Genomic DNA, 26,551 nt, shown 5'->3' with positions numbered 1-26,551 from the left:
GGTAATAAGTATGCAGCCTAAAACCCTGTTGTAGTTTGTTTTAACTTAACAGATGTTATAAAACTTTAAAAAATAAATTAGTGTTGTGCTTTCAACTTGCTCCACTTTTCTTTGGCTGTAAACTCCAGTAAGCAAATCTGAAAGTAGTATTCTGTGAAGAATCACGGAGTAACAAACCATGAAGTTTGTACGTTCACAGAAGTCAAAGTTTGTTAAGCAGTTCTGTCTTTGTTGTATCAAGTTAATTCAGATAACGAAGACTTCCAAATTGCATTTCAGTAGAATTATTTCTTTATTTTGGAATTTGATGGAAAAGTGCCAGGACTAAAATGGCCAAAATGCCTAACCCCAGAGGTGTTAGTATCAGATTTACTTCTTGCCTTCTTTTTTTTTTTTTTTTTTTTTTTGAAAGGTTTAATTCAGAACTGTTCTAAAAATAAGAGCCTTAGTTTAAAAATAGGCAGTATAGGTCAAATAAGGCCCAAAGTTTTAAGCCAAAAAGAGTTATAGTTTATACATGTTTATTTTTTTATCTTCTTGCACTGCACAAAACCACATTCTTTAACAGGTTTGTCTTCATTGGGTTTTTGGCATTTTGGTGCATGGCCTTTCAATCCCTCTTTAAATATTTTGTAATATGGTCCCTTTGGACTAGATGCCAGTTTCTCAGCCTCTTTCAGAAAAGCAGAGCTGGTGAATGTGCACAGTGTTTCTTGGCTGTACCATTTATTTAAATGGATATGAAAGCTACTAACACGCAGTGCAGTGTGTGCATGTGTAAGGATTGAGAGGGAGAAAAAACTGCAAGATGAATTTTCAGAGCAGTGTACAGGGAGTTACATGCACAAATGCCCTGTTGTTTATGGGATTTTTGTATCCTAGGTTGCCATGAGTCCAGACTAAGTAGGTTTCCTTCAGCCAGTCAGCCACAGAAGAGTCCTCCATTCTTCTGTCCAGTGTCTTTGTTCTGCTCCTAGGCTTTCCTCTGGCTCTGAATTGGTGAACCATGCTGCCTCCACTTTGTGTAGATACTATTCTTGAAAAGAATGCTCATTCACTCTCTTCCATCTATCTGGCCAGCCCTCTCCCCTTTACCCTCCAAAAAAAGGCAAAAATTTAAGTGCAGTCTCCATGTTTTTCAGATGATTTTTTTTTTTTTTAATGAGGATTATTCCCTGTACGTGGCTTTGAAAATGAGAGTCTGAGTGATTCAGTGAATTAACACTTGACTGCAAATATTTTATAAAGAGATTTAATTACATTTTTTAATTCAACTTCTAGCTCTAATGAGAATTTTGTGTTGATTGTAAGCTTTGGAGGGAGGGGGTGGTGGGATTGCAGGGTTTTTTCCCCAGCTCTTACATATACTAGTCTTCGTTTAGCAGGGAAAAAGGTGACATTTAACAAATTAACTATATTGTTATCTGACTTTTTTAGATAACTATTTTTTCCTCCTTTCCTCAGCATCCTGAGATATATTTGGTTGTTTCTCAGGAAATTGAAGAATTGTGCTTATGTTCTAAATTGTTGAATTACAGGTGTTTTCTTAGGTGACAACTAGTAGGTGGTTAGGAGAAAATGTAAGACCCAGCTTCCACGAGTGGATAAAAAGTTTCTGAAGTCCATTTAGCTAGCAAGTATTTAACTACTGCTTAATTTTTGGCTTTGCCTAGTTACAGTGTAGCTAATTGGCATTCTACGTACCTGTCTGTGCTTTCACTCCTATGTGACAATATTCACTATTGGGCCTTAGCTATTTCTGTAGCATTACTCTGTTGTTTAGGAAGCATAATTTAACCCATCCAGAACAGCTGAATTTTCAGCTTGTTTTTCTCACCAGAGGGTGAGCAGTGGGTCTGTGTTTCACTTTGATGGAAATAAAATGAAGCTCTCTTTGTATTATTTGTACTTTTTAAGAAATATTCCTTATAAATTCAGTACTTTTTTTTTTTCTTTTTATTTAGCATTTTTGTCTCTCTGTGTGACCACTTTTAATACCAACTTTTGCAGAGATAAAGAACAGGATGATTCTTACTCTTTTAAAAACGTTTATCAAATTTTCCAGTTTGTTTTAACCCCACTGAAGACAGTGGTAACGCTTAGAAGCCCTATTTTATGCCCGTTACAAGCCCTGAATTTACAGGTGCTCCAGCTAGTTCCAGTGTGATTTGAATTCGGTTCTCTGAACTACTCCTTCAAAGGAAATGTTACGAGGGAGTTAGGAGGCAATCAATGAACAGCCTTATTCTGTGTAAATAATTAAATAGTTGCATCTAAAAGCAGACATTGCATTAAGACAAATTCACTTACTAGAAATAATTGTATGTTGAGGAGGGCAGCAGTGCTAGCACCCTGCTGCTAAACTTGTCGCTAATGATACAGAAAATTGCCATGTCGGTTCTAAGGGAGGGGAGAGTTGCTGGTATGCAAATATTTTCATATTTTGAGTTTATTAGGCTCACAGATGCTGAATGCTTTTGGTTTTGGGTTTTTTTCTTCAAAGATGTCTGCTTTCTTTTTGCTTGGGGATGTGTCTATACACCTTACCCACTCATGCATTCATGTGTCCTAATTCTGTAACCCACCCTACTTCCCATTTTAAACACAAAAATGAGATTACATTTAAAAAGGAGTAAAGCAACACTGGGGTTAACGATTCCAGTGCCTTATTATTCAGTCATGCTGCTTTTTTATTGCCTTCTTCAATATTTTGTAATTTGTATTTTCTCTGTTTAGATTCTTAAAATGCCTGGGGGTTTATAATTGTTATAGCTTTCATACATATGTTATTTGTACTAAACTTTATAAATAGTTCTATTGCTTGGTTTTAATAGATTTCCACTGAAGACACAAAGCATAGGCTGGTTTTGAGAATAATGCATATAATTATTGTTTTGTATTTTTAAATTTTGACCTTTTTTGTACACCTGATTCTTTCCCACTCACCAACACATTTCAGAAAGATATCTCCTGGGTTCTCCCTACATTAGAAAAAGATTGTTATTAATGATCTCCATTTGCAGTAGATCGTCTTTGAAAAGTACAGCAAAGTTGCAGAAGGCATCTTAAGCTTCAGGCTTCCGCTACAGAGAAATTATTATAGGAAGCATATCTGCATATAAATTTTTAATCTTTTCCTAACATTATCCTCCTTGTGAAGATTAAAGCAAAAATTAAGTATGGTATCAGTTTCACAAAGTGTCCTTAATCTTACTTCCAGAGCGTTCTGGAATTCTACTGAAAAATACTATTTTCTGTGTTATGCTGAAATTCAAGGACTGAAATTCAAGGACAGTGTCCCCAGACTTCTCTTCCTGTTAAGGCGTGGCCAGCAGCGATACCACCATGTACTCTCAAAGACTCCAAAATAGTTGTTGGTGGTAATATACTACAATGAAAAAACTCAGAACCCCTGTTTGGCCTTCTTTAAGCCTTGTTTAAGCCTTGAAATGGGAATAGGTAGCTGGGAGAGTCTTCTGCCAGCAAATAGCCAGCTTGAGCAGACAAATGGTAAGGAACTCTGTGACCATTCATTTGCAGAAATGGGTATAAGGCTGAAGGTAAGTGCATTAATGAAGTGCTCTGCGTTTTCTTGGATAACAGGATAACTCCTTAGGGGGCAGTTCAAAGCTAGGACAAAGCTGAGCTGTCTTGCTTCTCTGTCGTGGTTTGGCTTCCCTAATGCTCAGGAGAGTTTTCATCCCAAACAACTGAGCCTTTCTCTAAAAAAGAAAAGAAAAGAAAAGGAAAGGGAAAGGGAAAGGAAAGGAAAGAAAATAAAAGGAAAGAAAAAAAAAGCCCAACCTAAAATATAAGATTTTAGCGTGAAAGCAAACTTCCAGGCAGTGTAAGGAGGGTTGTTTGTAGGGGCTTGCAGGGGCAATTTAAAAGAAACACAAAGTAGAATAGTGGGTCAAAGGTAAAGAAAACAGTAAGTAACAAGGATTAAGTAGTCATCTTTGAGAATGGAAGAGTTTCTGTGTTAAACAAGAACAAAGAGAACTAAACATCTTGGCTCGTCTTCTTTAAAAATGAAGACAAGGACTGGACTTTGAAAAAACTGAGAAAGTCTCAATGCGGCTGGTGGAAGTAAAGCACTGAAGTAGTAAAGGTGCATAGCAAATAAAGAGAACATGAAGAATGAAACTGGAGTTTGAATGTTAAGAAATAGGCCAGAGAGGAAGATGTGTTTATGAGAGGATTATATGGTAGGCCCTATAATTTATGAAGGGTGCTGAAAAAAACCTGGAATTTTACAGTAATTATTAATAAGCAAGAAATGGTAAAAATTAGTCTGACTAAATGTGAAAGAAGACTTAGGATTCTGAGGTTGTGAGCCTATAGAAAAAACTGATAGAAGCTGAGAGATCTTGGGAGAGGAGATAATTTGATTTAGGAGAGAATAAATTGGAATGATTTAATCCAGGAAAGAGACTTGCTGAGAAGCCACATGGAGAGTTAAGAATTAATAATTGGAAATAGGGCATAGGCTTAAAAGGCAGAGATATAGAAATAGTTTGGAATTAAGAAGGTTGAAACTCTGGGCATTAATGATCTGACTAGAAGCAAATGTGTGAGTGATACAGGTATTTTCCATTCTAGTTTCTATAAATACCCATATCTTATTTTAAGGTACCATATTTCGTTTTGTAGAAGGATGGCTAAATATCTCTATTCTAAATGAAAAATATGCACTCTAATAGCATCGTAAATAATAAAATTTATTAACATTTTGTATTATTAAAAATGTAATAAATCATCTCATAAAATATTTTTTAATAATAAAACTACCTCAGAAAAATAGAAATAGCATATTTCTGGAGACAAAAGATAGATTATGTGTATCCCCAAACCCCATGCAGTACAGTATCAGAACAAAGAGGATGTTGATAGATGCCGCCAAGACAATCCAGTTCAAAACTATTTTATAGTAAATACTAATGTTGTTCAGGATGAGCTCTATTAAGTAATAGTGAACTTTTGTAAAAGCAAACTTAGCTTTTCAATGCACTTGGTCTTGTTTTTAGAGAAACCTAGAAAATAAAAATAGTGGAGGGAATATGTAACACAAAAGGTTGTTTTTTTAAAAGAAGAGTTACTCCAGGTTCTGAAAGGGTCATTAAGGATCACTGCAGAGCTTCTTTGAGTGGAAAAATAAGGGGGAAACTGAAGATGAATTCAGGGCAATGAATATTGTCTGAACTAATATTTCATAAAAATAAAAAAAGCAAACCAACCCAACCAAACAGAAAAGCCTTTAAGTATGCAAATGCCTGTTCAGCTACAGAAGTGCCTTGTTTTCAGCTTAATTTTTAAAATATTTTAATTCATAATAAATAAATAAATTTGGTTTCCAACCAAAATAGCTATTATTAGAGCAGTTATTTCAATACTACATACAGATAAAGGAAAAATATGGAAAGTACAGAGCACCATACAAAAATGTTAAATTAAAAGCTTGGAAATACATAATTCTCTTCTAGAAGGGTGGGTTTGAGTTAATGAGCTGGTGAGAGAATTGAGGTATTTTTATACAATCGGCTGCCCTAAAAAAAGTATTATGCAGCAACAGCAGTTCAGGAAAGCTGTCCTTGCAGTTCTTCATTTGTTAGGTTTAAGACAGATATCTGCACCTACATTAGAAAGAGGGCGCAAGAATTTAGATTTGAAGGTGGTGGCTGGCTTGAGGTGTTTGTTTTCAGTGTAAAAGCTTAAAGTAAATTAGAGGCATTGGCTACAGAGTGATGGGAAAATAGTGACGTGAGCAAGCCTTATGTTGTTTTTCATAGCAACAGGCTAAATCCTCTTTTATTATTTCTAATAGAGAATGTAATATTTGAGCTGGTAATTGTATGGAAGAAGATAGATTTTATTTTTTTTTTTAGATTAACATTGCTATGTGTTTTTTATCAGGTGAAAAGCCATTTCGTTGTGATGAATGTGGTATGAGGTTTATTCAGAAGTATCACATGGAAAGGCACAAAAGAACACACAGTGGAGAGAAGCCTTACCAGTGTGAATATTGTTTGCAGGTAAGATGACTTAGTGAAATCTTTCACAATTGCAAAACAAAACACCAGCCAATTCCCAAGCAGTACAGATAGGATTTTCACCAGGTCTTGTAGTCATGTGCATGCAAATAAACGTATAACAAATGTTTTTTTCTGTTGAGGTATGTGGTCTTGCTGCACAGGTGGAGCAGTCACAACTGTCTGCTTAATTTTATTGATTACATACCATTTTTTGACACTTTATTAGAAATCAGGAAAATAGATGAATTATCAAGTAAATTAGTTAGAATGAAAGGTTTCTTTTCACCAATATATTTTCCAAAAATTATAATAATTATTAATAATAAAATAATCTTTTGCAGTATTTCTCCAGGACTGATCGTGTGCTGAAACATAAACGTATGTGCCATGAAAACCGCGACAAGAAACCGAACAGAAGTGCCACCAAAGTTGGCTTCTTGCCATCAGAGGAAGATTCTGGTTTCTCTACGCCTATGAAAGACAGCTCCTTGCCAAAGAAGAAAAGGCAGAAAACAGAAAAAACAAAATCTGGGGATAAGGAAAGTACAGATAAATTGGAACAGAAGAAGGACAAAAATGACTATTTGCCATTGTACTCTTCTAGTACTAAAGTAAAAGATGAATATATGGTAGCAGAATATGCTGTTGAGATGCCACATTCTTCAGTCAGTGGAACGCACTTAGAAGAAGCAAACTCTGGAGAAATACACCCACCTAAACTTGTTCTCAAAAAGGTTAACAGCAAGAGGAGTCTGAAACAGCCACTCGAGCAAAGTCAAACCATTTCACCCTTATCTACATACGAAGACAACAAGGTTTCAAAGTATGCCTTTGATCTTGTGGATAAGCAAAGTTTACTGGACTCTGAAGGTAATGCTGACATTGATCAAGTTGACACATTACAGGAAGGACCCAGTAAGCCTGTACACAGCAGCACTAATTATGATGATGCAATGCAGTTTTTAAAGAAAAAGAGATATCTACAAGCAGCTAGTAATAACAGTAGAGAATATGCCTTGAATGTAAGTACCATAGCATCTCAACCTTCAGTAACGCAGGCGGCTGTGGCCAGCGTCATTGATGAAACTGCTGCAGCCTCAATATTAGACACACAGGCACTGAATGTTGAAATTAAAGGTAACCATGACAAAAATGTCATTCCAGATGAGGTACTGCAGACTCTGCTAGATCATTATTCACACAAGGCTAATGGTCAACATGAGATATCTTTCAGTGTGGCTGACACTGAGGTGACTTCCAGTATATCAATCAATTCTTCTGAAGTATCTGAGGTCACCCAATCTGAGACTGTTGGAACAAGCTCTCAAGCTTCCTCGTCAGATAAAGCTAGTATGTTACAAGAATATTCAAAGTTTTTACAACAAGCTTTGGACAGAACTAGCCAAAATGATGCCTATTTGAACAACCCAAGCCTTAATTTTGTGACTGATAACCAGACTCTCACAACCCAGCCAGCATTTCCTTCCATGGAGAAGGTCTACACGTCTATACCCGTCAATAGCTTTCGATCGGGAATGAACTCTCCATTAAGAACAACTCCAGACAAGTCTCATTTTGGACTAATTGTTGGTGATTCACAGCACCCTTTTCCCTTTTCAGGTGATGAGGCAAATCATTCTTCTTCCTCCTCTACACAGGACTTCTTGGATCAAGTAACTTCTCAGAAGAAAGCAGAGGCACAGCCTGTTCATCAAGCATATCAAATTAGCTCCTTTGAGCAGCCCTTTAGAGCTCAGTACCATGGGGCAAGAGCTGGAATATCATCTCAGTTTAGCACTGCCAATGGACAGGTGAACCTTCGGGGACCAGGGACAAGTGCTGATTTCCCAGAATTTCCCTTGGTGAATGTAAACGATAGCAGAGCTGGGATGACTTCTTCACCTGATGCCACAACAGGCCAGACTTTTGGCTGAGAAACCTTTGTAAATAATACTGGCACTTTAGAACACATTTGTCAAAAGGGGGTTGCTCTGTATAAGATGGAGTTCTGTACAGCTTTTAAGAGCGCTATGTTAAAACAAAACTAAGCTGATATTAGCAAGACCAATAACTGCTTCCTTTTTTTTCTTTTTCTTTTGTTAGTCAGCAGTTGTTGAACTGCCTGATGTTGGTGCCCTTATCAAAAGCAGTTTATTTTTCACTTGTTTGAATCCAGAAAATATTTTACCTTCTATGAAATTTTAAATAAACAAAATCCCCAGGTAAGACTTTCCCCCATGATTGTTTCCTTACTGGTTTCCTTCTATGCTTTGGGAGGACAGTTTATTGTCTGACACTATTCATATTGTCATTTCTAAGCTTGTCAGCATAGTCATTGCTCTTCAGCAGGGAATCAACATGTACTGAACACACAGAATAAACAGTAAGGTTCAAAGTCAGGCAAATACGGCTTTAAAAGATGGCATTTTCTAAAGAAAGAATCCTTTGCCCATCTCTCTCAAAAATAATTGTAGACTGTGTGCCCTTTTATTTATGCTTTGCATTACCTTGAGTTGCGTTTGGAGGAAAAATTGATTTCTTGTAGACTACTATTTAAAAATCTGATTAATTTAAAATATTTTAAACACTTTTTTTAAAGCAAAATGCCTGCTAAAGCCTTTACTTCATTCCTGAAGTAATAAGTATTTCTTTGTACAGCTGAGTCTAGATGTAACTTTCTAATGACTTTTTCATACGCAGATATCAAGATTCTGAAGTTTTAGTTAAAATACTCTGTAGCTGACATTCCCAATTGCATAATGCTTACACAAATTGTGTATTCCAGGATTTAAAAGCTTAATTGTACCTTACCCTACATACTCATAATGATTAACATAGAGCACTTAGTCAACTCCATAGTTTTGATTTCTCAAAAAATAAAACCATTTTTAGGTTTGATATGGTTGCATCATTTTCATCTCATACAGTAATTCTTTTCAGTATACCTGAGATTGGGTACTCTTAGCTTCTGTAAAAAACATTTTAATTCTCTTTCTAGAATTTTGACAATTCAGATAATTAAATTTATTGAAATACCCCTGAAAGCTGAAGAAGTGGGCATTCGAATTCCCTACCTTTTTAGTGTTTGCTTAGTGAAAATCATTACAGTTTTACCAACCAGAACCGCTGAATAATGCTAGTGAACAGGATTTCTTTTTCCAGCATAGGCAAGTGATCAGAAGTTTTCGTTGCATTTCACCATATAAATAAACTGCCAAGTTTATCCCTGTACCATGAATATGTTTTTTTGAATAGTACTTTGTCTTGAAGTATACAGTATGGTACGATAAGTAGTTATGTGTGCATTTTTAAGGTGGTAATATTTGGGTAGCATAACTATTGTATAGTTTAAGTTAACAAGTTACAGATTTTGAACTGTATGTTCATTTTTTTGCACCTTCCCTAAAGGGACACTGTCTGGTAGTTTAAGGCAGTTTAAGCCTAATTTAGGCTGATTAACCAGGGAAAAACACACACACACGTGTATATATATATATAAGTATGTATGTATATGGTGGTTGTGTTTCTTTTTTAAATAGGATTGCATACATCCTTTTATAGCACTATTGCTAGGTGGTATCTCTCAGATGAAACCATCAGCTAGGAGAAAAGACTGCGTCTCAAGGGGCTAAAATACATCCTTCTTTTAAGAAAGGACTTTAGAAGATAATACAACAGTTCCCACCCCTTCCCAAAGCAGTAGCAGTATTTTTCTTAATTTTCATTACTAGGAAACTCACCCTTCTCTTTTCCCTAATGGTAGCACTATTTCAGTGCTTCCTTCACCTGGTACAGTTGAGAGAGAAAGTGTGTTTATTATCCATAGCTTGCTTCTTATACTGAGAAGAAATACAATTTATGTAAACTTAATTCTTTTGTATAACAAAACAGGTTCTGTTTTGATTCATTGATCCTGTGTATAATATAGGAAGGTGTTTCAGCGTGCTATGACTTGCCAGTAATTTTGTCTTGAGTATTTGGCCCTGAGTTACGAAGAATGAGCATCAAGGCAGAAAAGTAAATTTCTTATGGATTATTAATGATATGTGTAAAGAAATTTCTTTAAAGGGTATTTTAAAACTGGTTCATGTCTCTCTGTTTTTGTTCCTTTATGGTCAGTTTGGTTTTCTGACTTTCCATTCTGTATTGCACAGACACAATACATCTGGCCCGAATATCCCTGGAAGCCACCTCTTGTAATGCATGTTTCATTTTCAGTATTTCATTTACGTGACATCCTAGCTTGTGCTGCCTGAATAATACTGTGTTGGCATCATTGTTCTAATGACCTGTTATTGCAAGTAGATGGCCATTAATAGTAGTATTTGTTAAATACAACAAGCAGCAAAAGCTAAAAAAAAAAAAAAAAGCTAGATAATGACTGCACTTCTCTGGCCCCATAGGAAGGTCAGAGGAACAAAACCTCCTTCTCCCTGAGATTGACTCAACTTTATTTTCAAAGGTTACTACATTGATAGTATGCTGTGCGAAAGTGACTGAGGAGTAGGAGGAGTAGTTCTCACTCCATGCCATCTTCACACTCAGGAATTACTTCTGGAGTGTGTGAGGGAACAAGTGCTCTTGGCTTCCAAGAGTGAAGGAACTTGCTCTTGCTCAGAACAAAGTGGCACTCACCTGAGGAACTGTTATTCCTTATGTTGCAGCTTATTCTGTAGCCTGCTGCTGAGCCATTATGGCTCTACTCCGTGCCTTAGGATAGGTGTTGAAGGCCCTGTCTAGCCCACAGGGACTGTCTTATAGGATTCTTCCACATGTACAATTAAAGCGGTGGTGTGAGTAGTTAATCCACTGATACTTGAAGCTTTCTGTACTGCAGGAGATAACCAACTGTACAGCAATGATTTCCTGAGCATATGCCCTCTTATTATGAAATAAGTGTGTATGTAGTTCTGGGAGGTTTAACTATGTAGGAAGTTTTTGCTTGTTAATAATTACATTATTTAGTAACATTTTCCACTGCTGATGTTTTGCTGCTTTTAATCTGCTACAGAGTCACACTCTTAATTTTTATCTGGTCTGTGCTCATTTTTGTTAGTTTTCGTGTGTATCTGGGAAAAAGCAACTTTGTTTTTCAGTTCTTTTCATAGATTGATACTGTTCAGTCAGTCCACATAAAGCTGGGGTGAGCATTTATATTCCACAGATCTAACAACAGACGCTCTTAAAGGTCTTGCAAGCACTGAGAGTGTGTGTGTGTGTGTGTGTGTGTAAGGTGGAATTTTTTGGGGATATCTCCTAGTGATAGAGCAATGATGATTTTAAAAAGGAGGAAATTGATTACATTTCTCACCAAACTATATGTGCAGTACATATATATACACACACATATTAATAGACCGTATTTTGGTCCTAAATTACTTGACAGTGTCCCTTTTAGCATGAACCCTTTGATATGTTTTACCATTAATATAACAGAAAATGAAGGAATCATAATGGTATATTAATAGGCATTTACATTTTCTTCATTTGATTTGAGAATGAATTAATCATAAATTACAAGGTTTGGGGAGAAGGATTAAACGTGTGTTACTGTATGTTGGTTTATGAATATCAACCTAAACAATTTAAATTGGATGATAAAAGAACTATGTTTATGATCTTGTGTTTCCTAGTGTTGTCTTTAGGAAAATGGTGTTTCAAGAAGAAAATAGGACAAGAAAGTATTCATGTGAAATGACACTTGTATTATTTTTAGATTATACTTGTCAATTTTTTGGATGACGGGAGCTTTTCATTGTTAATTGAGAAGTACAGTAAAATCTTGCTAATTTGCTGACCGCTAATCAGAGCATCCAATAGGTCTATACATCCCCAATGGTCTCTTCCCCACCTCTCTGCAATAGTCTAAAAAGTACTGTAGCGAGGTCTGATATTAGAATTACTGTATGACTTCACCCAAGTATACTACAGAATTTATGCAAGTATACTGGGAGGTAGAAGAAGTATTGAAAACTAAATTACAATTGTAAAAATAAATGAACAAAGTACATTTTATGATGTGACATCCTTGCTTTCATTGCCTGCTTCTTCACTATTTTCAGAATTATCATTTGTAAAGGGTTTCTAAGCCATTGCTGCAAATTATTGGGGTTCTACTGTAACTTTTGGAGTTTATTCTAAAGTATATGTGTTCTCCTATGAAAAATTTCCACCTGGAGAGATACATTATATACCATGCTTGTTCAGAATATTTTTATAGTATTTGCATCATATGTAGTAACTATTTGAAATGAACCAGAATATTTGGATGATTTCACTCTGAATTTTGCAGCATTGGACTACTTTATGTATGTATATTTGCTAACTAAATTTTCTTGGCTTTGAGAGCTTTGATTTTTCTATTCTCTGTTTGCTTGTTTTAATACCATTACAACTCAGAGGGAAAAACCTAATACTCCTGGGAATCCATCTGAAAATTTTAACGGGCAGAAATATGTTTATGCAGGTCGGTACCAGTCCACATGTGAACTTTCAAATTACATGGTTGGTACTGAAGCAAAAGAATAACGTTACAGTTTCCTAGTGTTAATTTTTTTACTAAATTGAAGCCTTGTAACTTTGAAAGTTCATTCAACTTATGGTAATGCATGTTTATGTTAGGCATGTAATGCATTTAGCTAAAACTCACTTTGCAAAGGACAAGTACTAAGAAAGTATTACTGCGAATGGAAAGATGTCTTTAAGTTAAAATTTGAATTTTTGTCCAGTTTTAATTTGCTTTGTGTCAGGGAAATAAATTTATAGTCGCTTTTGCTCTACTTGGCATATAAAACCTTGTTTCCTTTTTAAAATTACATCTTCTGGTAGGAAACACAAACTGAGGCAAGAAAACCTTTCTGAGAGTTGTTTCTTGCTTTCCTTAATCCAATGGATGGAAAGGTAATATTGTGTAAACAACATTATTTTATTTTTTTATGCAATATCATGCTGTAAATATGATTTATCAAATAAGGATGTACCTATGATTGAATCTTTGATTCTGCACAGCTAGAGTTTATATATAAATATAAATGTGTCTTGACAATCAAGGACTTATGTCAGTCTTCCTTTTTGACGTTTCTTATTGTTATGCATTCCATTTGTTTGACTTGAGTATTTGTATTGTCTGTAAAGTATGTAATGTTTTTATAGCTTGTTTAAAAACAAAACAAAAAAGCCTGTAAATACCTATGAACTGATCACAGTACCGCTCTGTTAGAAGGCATATGATGATGTACTGGTTGTAAGCAATAATACACAACAGTGCTAACTCTACAAGTAGCATAAGGATGAGTTCCAAAAATACCTTTGGGAGTTAATAGCCTTGTTTGAATTAATGAATATTCTTAATAATTTTTTTATAAATAAATTCAAATGTCCTCCTGCTGGAGTATATAACATTGTTTACACAGCACAATTTCAGTCACATAGGGGACAGTCTTTAGATCTGTGGCTTCATCCGTACACACTTTGAGTAAGAAATGAATGGCTTGGCTGCACTTCTGCAAGTTGAGGAAGACTGCAAAAGTTGAATAGCTGTGTCTCTAAAGGATGAGAGATACTATTCTGCTTCTGTGCTGATTCCTGACAATTCCTCTGCTTAAATCTGGAGTCTTTAAGTCCCGATACTGAACTGATGAGACTTTGCCCTCCAGTAGAAAGGAGTAGTTCTCTTCTTATTTGATATGCAGATAAACAGTCAACTTACAAGTCACCTCTTCATTTGAGTTGCGTATTTTTCAAATTACGAGCTATGAGATGGATATATTCCAATAAATAATCTATATGTCAAACTTATAGTTTGAATTGAATAGATAACAGAATGTACAGAGCAGCATAACTATCTGAACAGTCATCACTGCTTTAGAACCCCCTACCCCCAATTTATAAATGTATATGACCTACATTTTATAGAAAAAAAATGTTTTTAAATGCTAGTCATTTATATAATATGTGCTTTGAAGGATTTGCTAGTCCACTTCTGTCACTTTTAGTACACTGGTATCTTTTATATGTAATGTATGCTTTTTATTATTATTATTATTGTAGTAAAGCATTTCAGTAGGAGGAGTTTTACAACAGTATGAGGGGTTGAAATTTTCATTGTCAGAAATGAATTATACTGGACTTTGTCTGTGTAGTCTTGTCTTTTTTTAATGCTATCTGGCAAGGAACTTGGTATTCAGTAAAGCAAGTGACCTCGTTTTATTTTGAAGGCATACTATGTAGTGCTGAATTGGATCTGGAAATTGATGAATTTGAAGACAGAGAAATTAGTACAAAAAATCTAGTGTACAGAAGAAATCGTATTATGAAAACCTGATGCTATATATAGTGGAACACTATTACAGTGCATTTCCTATATAGTGTTATTTTCCAGAAGTCCATATGCCTTCTTTGTATTTCAATGAATTAAAAAAAAATATAGACAAAATTAGGATAATAGGTTTATTTCAATGATTATACAGTATTTCTTTATCCTACAACATCTTTTCCGTCCCTTTATTATGAGACAAAAGAACGTAACCTCAATTCCATCAGTAAAAGTTTGTATATAGGTGAGAGATGGTTTTGTAGGAACCTGAAAAGTATGAATTTGTATATTTCTTATGTTCCTGACAGAAATCAGTACGTGAGTGTTTCTTTATTCCTGTTAAATGAGGAATTTCCTGATATCGAGAGAGAGAGTGTGTGTTTGTGTGTGTGTGTGTATGTGTGTGTAGATACATGAAAGATATTTGGGTCTCAAGGCAAAAATGATCCAAGTATAAAAGGATTTAATGTAGCTCAACGTGACTTACATTTAATATGTAAAAGAAACATTTAAATTTCATAATTCAAAAAAGACAAAAATAGTTTTGCAGGAAACAAAACTATTTGGATAGCAGGCTTGACCAAATGAATTTTGGTTAAACTTGATATATTTTAAATGATTCTATTTCTGCCTTTATTTCTGCCCTGAAAGCAACTTAAAATATTTTGGGAGTTACTCTTCCTGTTCATTTGAACTGTGAGTGTAATTTATATCATGGTTTACAAAATGTGGCATGAAGGATTGGATTGTTTTATCTGTATAATGCAATGGAAGATTGCTTTTTTCTTTTTTTTTTTTTTTTTTTTTTTTAACATAATCATGGTGAATGGTGTTGTATTCTTAGGATTGATTTATTCATTAAGTGTCTTAATGAGTTTCATCACTTTTGACATTAGTGTTTTCTTATGGTTAACTTAGTTTTTGGGGGTTTATAATACCTTTCTCTGTATTGTGATACTAAGGGAAGTTATGTTTTTGCTTTATTTTTAATTAAACTAATAGTTTGATAATTTATATTTGCAAATGATGCATTTTAAATGTGGTCACTTGCTGTTTGAAAAATAAAAGTATAGAATACTGTTTTATGAATAGACTTAGTATTTTTCATGTTAGATCATTTCAAATCTGCTTTCTCAATGAGAAAGATGAAGGCATGCATTGTGCAAGAACTGATTAAATGAAATATTTAAATACTTGATTCGAGACATACAAAACTGACTGGATTTTCTTGCCCTTTTGGATCTCCTGGCCTCCTTTCCTAATGGAAGACTTTAATTTTAATCTGGGTCATTTTAGATGATTGCACTGGAATCACTTTAATAGAAACACCTAGTATTAGACGAGCTTTCTTCTTGTGATTCTTGTTTGCACTAGAGAGAATTTATTCAGTGCCAGCAATTCTTCATGTAAATGAGAATCAGGACTTTGTTTTAATCTCAGTCGTGAGAAAGGTGAACTTGATTATTCAAGTTTTCAAGACTGTTGTGTACTACATAATTTTGTAGTGTGTGTTGTATACAGAGTATTTGTAACTTGGTTTTTTCTATCATTGCAGCAAATATTTAAAAGATAATGAAGATCACAGCATGTACGCACTTACAAAACCAGAAATGTGCATTAATTACTGATAATTTAGTTTTCTCACCTTCATTCATGTGTTAAAGGCATTTATTTCTCTGAATCTTTGGGTAGAGTCCCTACTGAGAAAGACTTGATTTTGTGAAATGTGTGGCTCTGTTGATTTTACTTTGTGTAAGAACAGTGGCTTTAAACTGAGAGAGGATAGATTTAGGTTAGATATAAGGAAGAAGTTGCTCACTGTGAGAGGGGTGAGACACTGGAAAAGGTTGCCCAGAGAAGCTGTGGCTGCCCCATCCCTGGCAGTGTTCAAGGCCAGGTTGGACAGGGCTTTGAGCAACCTGGTCTAGAGAAGGTGTCCCTGCTCATGGCAGGGGGATTGGAGCTGGATGACCTTTAAGGTCCCTTCCACCCCAAACCATTCTGTGATTCTATGAAAATGTTAAAAGTTGCACAATAGCTTTTAAAGAGAAAAAAATCTGGTGGTGTCTGTGTTAAGACTTGAGCCATGATCACATGAGCACTGTAGAAAGAGCAGTGTGGGTCTAGATGCCAGTGGCTGCCCACCTGGAGCCCCCAGAGTCACTACCTACGCATTCTTTGCCAGCTCTCCTTTGGGCAGCAGTGAATAAGTGAGAGGAGCTTTTTGGTGGCTACATGGGAGGGGCCTCGGCTTAACTCCTCCTGAGGCTGTTTAACCCAGTTGATTGGAGTTTCAAAGTAGCAGAGAAAGGGCATTCAAGAGATTTGCTCTAGTGCCTTGCCCAGGGGCAGCAGCACTAGCTGGGATGGTCACAACTGATTAAGTCAGCATAGACGGTCTGAAATTTGCCTTAGGAATGCTGTCCTTACCCAGTCCCTCTCAGCTGTGTGAGGCCACAGGTGTTGCTGTTTCATAAAGCTTTCACATAGTTCTGAAGTGTGAACACAGTAACATGGCTTGGTGTGACTTTGTTTCAATATTACTCCAGTGTGCATATTTTGGGATTGTTTTTTAATATAGAGTGGCAGGAATGTGGGATGGTATGTTAACATGCAGCTGGTAGAGTAACTACTTTTAATGGTTTCATGTTTAATAGTTTTAAATTGCGGGGGCATTTTGCAATATGCCTAAGTAAGTAGTGTCTGTGTACTTGGACACCCTGCCTGTCTTTACCTTTGTTACATCCACTTACGTTAGTTATGCTGATTTTTGTTTGGTTTAATTATGCAGTAGAAATAGGAAATCAAAACTGACAGTTTCTGCTTATTGACTTTCATGATTAAGATTGTCAAACAGTAAAGTGATACTGAAAATAATTCAATATTCTGATGTTAAAAAGAATTGCCAGAACCTACATTTTGTGTTGAGTGAGAAAAACAGTCCATGAGCTTAGCTTCATTTCTGTGCTAGGAGAAGGAAACAGTTTCTGTAAAAATGACTCATTATTCAGAGGGCTGAAAAAAAAATTCTCTCTCTCTTGCTCTCTGAAATTAGTATTTTTCTTACACTGCACAGGAGAAACTGTTTTGTAGTTCCAGGACAGGCTGCAGTGTATAGAAGTAGGGAGAGATTTGGAGGTGCGTTGGTTTAGGGAGGTAATCTGGAAAAGTGCCCGATTTGTAGTTTATCTTCTGCATAGTACTTACCAAATCAATGGAAGAGAGTTCCCTATCGAATACTGTTTGCTTTTTTGTCTGCTTTAGTTTTCAAGATACGGTGTTTAAAGAAGAGAGCCTTACCAAGGGAATGGGGTTAAAATGGAGTCCAGGTGTCCTGTCAGAAGCCAGCAGCCCTGCCCTGGTCGTTCAGGTAAGTTGTCTCCACTGCAGCATTCTTCCTCTTTCACGTCAGGGCTGGTCTTCAGGTTCATAACATCCCTGCTCCAGCATCTGCTCCAGCATCTGTGCACATCATGCAAGAAGCATGGGATCCAGTTCCTCCTTATTTGTACTTGCTTCTGGATGTTTGCTGGGTCTACAAATAACTTGTGGTTTTTCAACTTGGAGTCCATCTCCCTGGGCAGCTCTACCTGTCTTACACAGAAGAGCCATGCTGCTGCGTGATCATTGTATGCTGCTGCCTGCTGGTGGCAAGGTGGCTTGGCTTTTCTTTGGCCAGTGGCTGCACCTATCAAGCCTCTCAGCTAGGAATGTGGGTGCCTAGTCCCTAACCAAGCTTTGTGCTGGTATCTTTTGACATAGGTCAGTGCATTGGCAGTAGCTTGTACATAGCTGCCTAGAGGGGTGATAGAGACTGAGACAGGTAAGCTGGCTTAGCTATGGAAATGTAAGCTTTGTCACTGAACATGTTAGTTTTCACTTTTATTTACATACAATAGTCTCATGGTCAGATGTGATCATTGGTGCCATTTCAGAGAGGCAGAAGTAGCAGAGCTCATATAACTGCTGTTAAATCTAAAGCACTAGCCTGGCCTAAGGGAAACCAAGGGGATACCGTAATGTATGAAAAAAAAAATTTCTGTGTTTTAATATGAATAATGCCTGTTCAGAATGTGTAATTTTTACACTCTGAACACTCTTGAGGAGCAGCCCTTCCTTAATCAGCCTGTCTTGTCACAAGATAAACTGGGTCACAAGACATGATAAAGCAATGAGTACACTCAGGGCAATTGCAAGGTAATCTTGACCATGCAGTGATCAGTAAGAACAAAGCAGAGGATGTAATCGGAAGCTAAAAGGATGAGTTAGTTGTTTTCTCTTGTCTTGTGTTAACTTCAATTTGTCTTGCCAGTTCCTGAAATTATCTTTGTTATAAAGCTAATTACAGACAGCTCAGAACAGCTGAAGGAAGTTGCAGCTTGGAAGGATGAATAGGCAAGTGCAAGGATACCAGTGTGCCACAGCGATCTTTTCCTCCAAAATGGAACTCAGAAAGCAGGATTTACTTTAAGACAGCATTTGTTAACTTAAAGGAAAGCATCAAATCCAAGTGAATGGGATGACTGGTCCCCTAGTTGAACGTGTAGCTAGAGTGGTGGGTGTTGCATCTACTTGGAAATGCACCACAAGGATAGTATAAGGTCCCATGTCAGACCTTACAGTATAAGGTTTACCCGCATTGGGTACGGGAGTGTGCTTCGGCAGCATTGGCTCCTGAACAGGGTATTCTTGTTGCCTGTAAGTCCATTTTAAGGCATTGAAGCAAGACTGTTGTTTGTGGTGATGCTCAGGTACTATATCAGTAACTAATGTTCCCATGCACTGAACAAAATCGGGTAAAAATGCATTTTAAAAGCAGAGCATTTTACAGTTTACAGCTATGAGCAAACATGAATAGGAAAAGGCTGGCTCTTCCTTTAGTCTAGGAATATGCTCCTTATGTGTAATAGCTTATTTTACTGTTCATCTAGGGTTCATCTGTTGATTATTAAGTGATGTGATTAGGTAAATGGTGTAGTTTGTTCACAGTTTGTGCTGTGTGTGGACAAGGAAATCAGTTTGCATGTTGCTGTGTTCATGAGAGCCCACCTGGAGCACTGTGTTCAGCTCTGGGGCCCCCAACACAAAAGTGAGTCCAGAGGAGGGCCACTAAGATGGTCAGAGGGCTGGAGCACCTTTCGTATGGAGACAGGCTAAGAGAGTTTGGCTTGTTCAGCCTGGAGAACAGAAACCTCTGAGGAGACCTTAGAGCACCCTTCCCTAAAGGGGTGCTACAAGAAACCTGGAAGGGACATTTTACAAAGGCATGTAGTGACAGGACAAGGGGGAATGGCTTTGAACTAACAGAGGGGCAATTTAGATTAGACATTAGGAAGAAGTTCTTTATTGTGAGGGTGGTGAGACAGTCACAGGTTGCCCAGGGAAGTTTTGGATGCCCTATTCCTGGAAGTGGATGGGGCTTTGAGCAACCTGGTCTAGTGGAAGGTGACCCAGCCTATGGCAGGGGATTGGAACTAGATGATCTTTAAAGTCCCTTCCCATCCAAACCATTCTATGATTCCATCTCTGGGAACTGAAGACAATGGTGATGAGGTATGTGATAATTAACATCCATTCTCGTAAGAATCAATCCTCTCCACATTTCATGGGATGGTTCAGACCCGTGGATGTTTCAAGTTCACTTCTCTTGCTGACTGACCTCTGAGCTGGTATTTTCTATTTCTGGGCTCCGCATTTGTATATTTGACACCTCTGTATTGTCCCTTACTTGTTTTATCCCACATAACATTTTTTCACCCCCTTCACTCTCTTAAATCTGCCCCCAGACCAGTTTCCACTGAATACCATAGACTATCAAACGTCTTCTCAAATCACAGTCCAGGATGTCTGATGCTTGGGTCTGCCAGGTTTTGGATGCTCCATCTATTAGTGCCAGGACCTATATAACCAGAGGGAAAGGATTCCTGCTGGTCTGTGGAACTCACAGCATTCATTGCTAGCCCTGAAGCCACCATGGGATTGGACTTTGGTAAAACAATTTTAGCTTCCAGTTGTGTCCTCCCCCTGTTTTTTCCCCAGTAGAGCTAAGGTGCTCAGTGTGAGGAGAGCACTTTTAATTAGGACTCAAATGGTTTGCAGTGGTTTTCCTGGAAGGTGGTGCAGACCTCCGAGTGGTGCAGAGGACGGGTCATGTGAAGACATGCTGTGAGACACACAGCGTGTGCTGGGGGAACATACAACATTCCACATCATCCCAGATTTGATATGTGTGAGATCTGCTTCTCTTGCATTTGGGTTACCTCCTCATTTTCAAAGCCTGTGCTTCAAAGGAAGCAAACCGCTTTGCTGCTTGTTGATTGCTCTTGGAGATGTGATGGTGTATGTCAGTCTATGGTTTTGCTCATGTGCAGAGTATGGAAAAGCAGTGTGCTCCTCAGAAATGCATGCAGCCCCGCTGGAGATGTGCTGCTGACTGGATTCTCTTGTCAAGAAGAAAGATGTTGAAAATTGCCATGACTGAAATTGGAGCACACAGGAACCTACACTGAGCACTCCTCAAAGTGCTTTCTCAACAGCAGTGCTCAGTGATCTTAATGTGTCAGTGCAGTCCCTGTGAAAACACCTTTTGCAGGGTTGTTCTTCCCTGTGGGGAGGCAGGGTCTCATTCAGCACTGTTTGGGAGGGCTGTGACAACTGCCCGAGGAAACTGCGCTTGCTTAGATGTGTCTGTGGGGGCAGAGGTGCCTGCAGGACTCTGTCTTTCAAGAATTAGTGATTCTTCACCAGTTCTGCAGCAAATTGAAGATGGTTACTTCAGTACTTACAGACTTTGCACGTGCCCTCAAGATGAGGGAATCTGGCTGAACCTGCTCCGTGGTAGCTGTAAAGTGTGTAAAGAGAAGGGAGCTGGAGGAGAACTTATGAAATATTCCAGGAATGGGATACCTTATGGGCAGGTATCTGCTGATCTCCTCAGACATCATCCCCTTTTGAGTAGTCCTGTGTCTTCACTGAACCCTTGCTTTTTTCTGCCTGCCTGTCTTCTCTGAACTCTTGCTTTTCTTTTTTGCCTCTCACTCATCCTCACTGTTTATGTCCATGAGTAAAGGCTTGTTTACACTTGGCAGGACACTCTAGAAAGCAAGTTCACTAAGTTATATGGATGTCTTGTACGGGTACTTTATTGAGAATTAAAATAGCCCGAAAGCATTTTGGCTTACTTGATTTTGGAAGTACATGAAGTCAGTGAATGCTTTTCAGCCCTAAGGATGGTTGTCTAGCTTTAGATTTGATCCTCTTTACACTGAGACTATCCAAGATTCTTGCCTTCAGCTCAGCTGGAGCTTTGTCTACACCTGCTCACGGGGTTTCTTGGCAGCCCTGAACAGGGAAGTTACGCTTAACTGAGTTCGTATTGAAACCAGGTTGCAGCCGCTCCTGTGCGGAACCTGAGAGCCGTTTCGCCGCGGTTGGCAGCCTGCCCTGCCGCTGAAACCCGGCATGTGCGCGTGTAGCCCTGCGCCCGGAGGTTCGATGTGGCGGATGCAGTCCGCTCCTAACCCGGCACGGTTCGGTTTCCCACACGCAGCACCGCTCGCTTTGGCACCCGCGTGTCCGCTGGACCCGAGTGGAGCGGCACTGGCTCCCCGGGGCGGGGCGCGGCGGGGCGGGACGAGGGGGCAGCGCTGCCCGGGCAGACGTGGCAGCGGGCGGAGGCGGTGCTGCGGGGAGCGGGCCGGGGGCGGTGGCGAAGGCGGAGCGGGAGGGCCCGGGCGCCGCCAGGTGAGTGGGGCAGGGGCGGCTGCGGCACCCGCGACCCCACCGCGAGGCTGAGCCGAGCCGAGCCGAGCCGGGGCAGTGGGACGGGCAGCAGCGGCGAGGGCAGCGCAGGTGGAGGTGGCTCGGCTTGGCGCGGCTCTGCGTGGCTGTGCCCGCGGCTGCTGCCGCTGCGGCGTTGAAGTAGCTCCCCCGGGGGCGGGAGGGCGAAACTGGGGAAATAAGAGCTAAAAGATAAATAACGGGGAGGAGAGGTGGAAGGGGGAGGCAAAAGAAAAAAGAAGGGCATATAAAAAGGGGGGGGGGGGGAAGGGCAAAAAATGAGAAAAAAAAAGGGAGGGCAAAAAAGACGAAGAAAAGGGAAAAAACCAAGAAAGACAAAAAAGAAGGCAGTAATGCAATAAAAGGCAAAAGAAGGCAAGAAAAAAGGCAAAATTAAAAAAAGAAAAGGAAAGCAAAAAATCAGAAAAAGGGGGAAAAAACCACAGGAAGAAAAGGAAAAAAAAAAAGGGGGGGGGAATAGGGGAAAAAAAAAAAAAGGCAGAGAGAAAAAAGAAGAGACGGAAAAAAAAACAATGGGAAAATTAAAAGTAAATTAAAAAAGGCAAAAAAAGTGCAAAAAACCCCCAAAAGGTAAAAAGGGGGGAAAAAAGCCAGAAGATAAGGAAAGCAGCAGCAAGGGAAGGAAGGAGGCACGAGCAGATGCTGACGGCACTTGCCGGGCAGGGGTGGCCCCAGCCCCCGTGCGGCGAGGGGCTGAGCGGTGCTGAGGAGCGGTGCTGGCCCTGCCGTGGCCTCTGCAAAACTGGAGCTCTCCGGGCGCACCGGGAAGTTAAAGCTGCCGGGGTGAGCCCGGGCGTGGTTCTCTCCTCTTGTGTTCCACAGCGTTAGTTACACCGCAGGGGTACGTAGAACCCCAAAGAGCTGGGTAATTGTCCTGGCTGTTGCAGTGAATGAGTAACCAGGAATAGCTGGGGATAACCAAGTGCTCCTACGGGTGGCGTTACCTTTGTTGCACTGACGGCTGCCTTGTTCCCCTTTAATTCCTGCCTTCCTCAGGGTTCCCTAAATTAGGTGTTTTTAAGAACTTGAGCTGGAGAGGAGTTGAAGGGATTTATTAAAAGTAAAGTGCTGTTGGCTGCTGTGTCCCCTGAGGGAGGAAGGCTTGGAATTACCTCCTCTGGCAGGGACTGAGGCTTCGGAGGTCGTGGGACCACACGCAGTTGTGCTCAGGAAAGCGTTAACCTTTTCTCTTTAAAATCAGGCAGCTGGTGAGCAGCTCGGAGCAGTGACAATTAGCTCAGGAATGGCTTTAACGTGACAATTAATAGAATGCTACTGCTTTGGAAGGATGCGGAGGGCATGGATATTTTATCCATAGGAATCTGGTTTTGTAATTAAATATAGAAGTGTTGCAGGAAAAGGAGGCGAGCCTTTGTAATGTTTCTGCGAGGAAGTTTGCTAATGCTCTTCTGCTCCTTTGAGTACTAAATGGTCTGGAAAGATTAAAACAGCCATTCTTTAACTTATAGACTGCTTAGTGTCTTTGGCAAGAACTTTAGGAAAAGTGATATCAATTAACTTCCGAGTTAGAGGCTCACTTATATTAGAGGAAAATTGTGCCTCTTTGGTTTTCCTTGGCAGGCGGGTGTGTAGAGCAGAAAAAGCTTCCGCTGGGTTGGTGACCTGGATAGGTAATACTGCCTGAAAGCATCTCTGTGCTGTGCAACAACTTTGAAACCACGCTGTGCTGGTAGCACGTGGCATGGGACAAGAGGAAGGCTCCTGCCCCAAGGACTCGCCACTTCCAGACCTGAAATAGGAAAAATCTGCCCACGTCGCATGGATCGGGATGTGGCTGCGGGTACAGCAGCTGTCCTGACATGTTTGCTCAGCTCTGACTTCTGTTCTTTATACCCTCTCCTGTGTTTGCAGCGGTTGCCTTGTAGGGCTGAATGGATCCATACGTCGAGGAGGGATGTAAAATGTGGCAGAACTGGGTAGTAAGATTTTAGGCGGTTGGAAACACCACAGAGGGGCAATAGCGGAGAGGCAATTTCCTGCATTTGTGGAGGGGAAAGCTCTTACACCAAGGTGAGCAGGAGCAGGGTTGAGTGGGAAGGGCGGAAGGGGTTTAACCCTGAGGAAAAGGAAGGAAGTTTTGGGATAAGGGGGTTTAAATGTCTGGGAGGGTGATGTTTCCTGCAAGAGGAGCGCCAGATCTGAAATCCGTGCTTGGAGCCCTTCTTTCTGTCTGTATCTTGCAAGTTTCAACCTACCTGTGGCTGCACACCAGGCACATTGAACGAGTGGCTTTGGCTGCTGCAAAGGGTCGGGGCCATCTCCTGGGCTTCCGTGGTGGTGTGGTTTAGTAGAGCCAGGGCCACAAGGGCTCCAGCCTCCGTGTTCTTTCTACATCCAGATGGAACTGGTATGCATGACAGGAGTTTGGATGGTCGCAGTGGATCCTTTACTGAATGGCATCTCTGGCAATGAAGGGCTGCATTAGGAAGTAGCAGGAAAATATGGCTGTTCAACTGTAATCTTGTTTCATGTGCGTTTTCTCCCTTGTTTTATTACTATGGCTATTTGCATAAAAACATGAGCTTTATTTCTTTAGAGTTTATCCACTCCTGCTGCTTCTGCCTTGCTTGAAGCCACAGTGTCCCTGTAACAGCAGCCATTTATGATATCATGAAGGGTTATTTGCTTCAGAGAAGGGGGAGGGAGCAGTGGGGAATCAATGAACTCTAAGGGCTTTGGTGCTACCTAACCGGCCACGTGGACAGGGTGAAGAAAAACGTCCTGTTCTGTCCATTGTACCCCAGCTGCAGGAGACCTTCTGTAGCTGAAACACCACAGTGGCAGCGCTGGTTGTTTATTGTTGAGTGTTTCAAAGTAGATTTATAGAAGTGGGATGGTGAAAGTGCTGATCTGGGAGCTGCGATTCAGATCCTGATGCAGAAGTCCTTGGGACCCAAAGTGGTTTTTGTATGTCTCTGTCCCTGAGCAATAGAAAAACCACATGTCTTTTTGTCATCTTGTCTCTGTAGCTTGCAGGCTTGAGGAATCAGAGATTCCTACATTGTGCCCATAGTAAATTGGATGTCTGGTCTCAGGTAAGGTGTCCAGCTATTGGTACAAACCTTGTGTGATCATGGTCGGTTCTGGTAAACATGTGGGCTCCACAGCCAGGAAAATACTGGCCCCAGGAGAGCCAACGATCCAGCCAGTCTGCCATCTCCACATCCATGGAGTGTGCCTTGTTCCCTGCTGGCTGCAGCATCTTTGTCTTACCTAGGCATGGTGTAGCCTAGGAATGGCCAGAAAGGCTCTGTTGGCAATTGGTGTGGGAGAGTGTGGGTAACTGGTTGGTGGCCATCACGAGAACATCTGGGGGAAGTTCAGACTTGCAGCCGGTTGGAGAGGGATGTATAAAAGCAATTCTCCTCAATTAGTGGGAGAACTTCATATAAAAACCACCCCAACAGGGAGAGAAACCATCAGTTTGGGGCAAAGAAATGCTTGTGCAAGCTTTCCTTTTCTGTGAAGGTGCACTAGTTTAGTTTTGAAATCTAGCCTGATGCTGGTTTCTTGGTACTTACATGGTGTTGAATTAAGCCTGACCCACTGCTGGAGTCTGCCTGTGGCAGGTATAAATCTGAAGTCAGGCCACTGCAGAGAGAACTGTACCTCCAAGGGTAGGTATGACTGTGAGGAAAGGCTCCTCCTGTACACTGGTGCAGGGGATGTAGCTGAGAGCATCAGGAATGCAGAGTGTGGTCTGTGGTGGTGGACACCTACAGCTGCTCCAGTTCCATCTCTGCATCATGCTGAGTGGGGCAGAGTGGGGTAAGTAGGTTGCTCGTTGGGAGAGGTTACATTGGCAGGACTTTAGCCTGTAAAGGTACAGCTGAAGGGGATGTGATCAAGGCTGCAGAGTGATTATTGGTGCTGGGAAGTAAATAGTCCACGTGTCCTGTGTCACCGGAGCATGGGGGCATGCAGTGAAATTACCAGGCACCAGATTTAAAACCAGTGAAAAGGAAATGCATTTCCCAGACGGCACGCCATGGAGCTGTGGAGCTAGTGCTGCAGGATGCTGGGGACACCAGGGGTGTGGATGGATTCAGAAGAGGCCACCAAGGGCTGTTAAATGTAGGGCTGATGATGGAGCCTGTGCTGCAGGCAGTCCCTGGGAGGGTGCTGGGGGACTGTTGCTTTCTGCTTGCTGGGGTGTCACTCTGCGGCTCAGCATTTGCTACGAGCTGCTCTTGGCTGTCTGGGTAATTGCCTTGTGCTTCTGCAGACTAAGAAAGCAACGGTTGTGTTTTCTGTCTTTCCTGCTTCCACAGTAAAGTGCAATAAAACCATGAATCTTCTACAGAGGCAGATCCAGCACCACAGGAATTTGCCTGAGGAGAATAGCTGACCTTCTCCTTGGACCAACTTCTCCTAGTCTCAGAGC

The 26,551-nt window shown here is 40.0% G+C and overlaps 1 protein-coding gene across 5 annotated transcripts in view; it reads left to right on the top strand.

Moving 5' to 3' along the window:
- ZNF148 (zinc finger protein 148) overlaps positions 1-15,153 on the top strand; it is a 43,331-nt gene extending 28,178 nt beyond the window's left edge. For all 5 annotated transcript variants that reach the window (XM_080622218.1, XM_080622217.1, XM_080622216.1 and 2 more), the window contains 2 exons: positions 5,914-6,032; positions 6,374-15,153. In XM_080622218.1, coding sequence (XP_080478344.1) covers positions 5,914-6,032; positions 6,374-7,966 — 1,712 coding nt within the window. In that variant the 3' untranslated portion in view covers positions 7,967-15,153. The remainder of the gene's footprint in view (positions 1-5,913; positions 6,033-6,373) is intronic.
- Positions 15,154-26,551: the final 11,398 nt, after the last annotated feature.

The sequence above is a fragment of the Psittacula echo genome, assembly GCF_963264785.1.
Source record: "Psittacula echo genome assembly, chromosome: 6".
NCBI lineage: Eukaryota > Metazoa > Chordata > Aves > Psittaciformes > Psittacidae > Psittacula > Psittacula echo.
The sequence above is the reverse complement of the archived record's forward strand: the minus strand, read 5'-3'. Positions and strand labels throughout refer to the sequence as shown.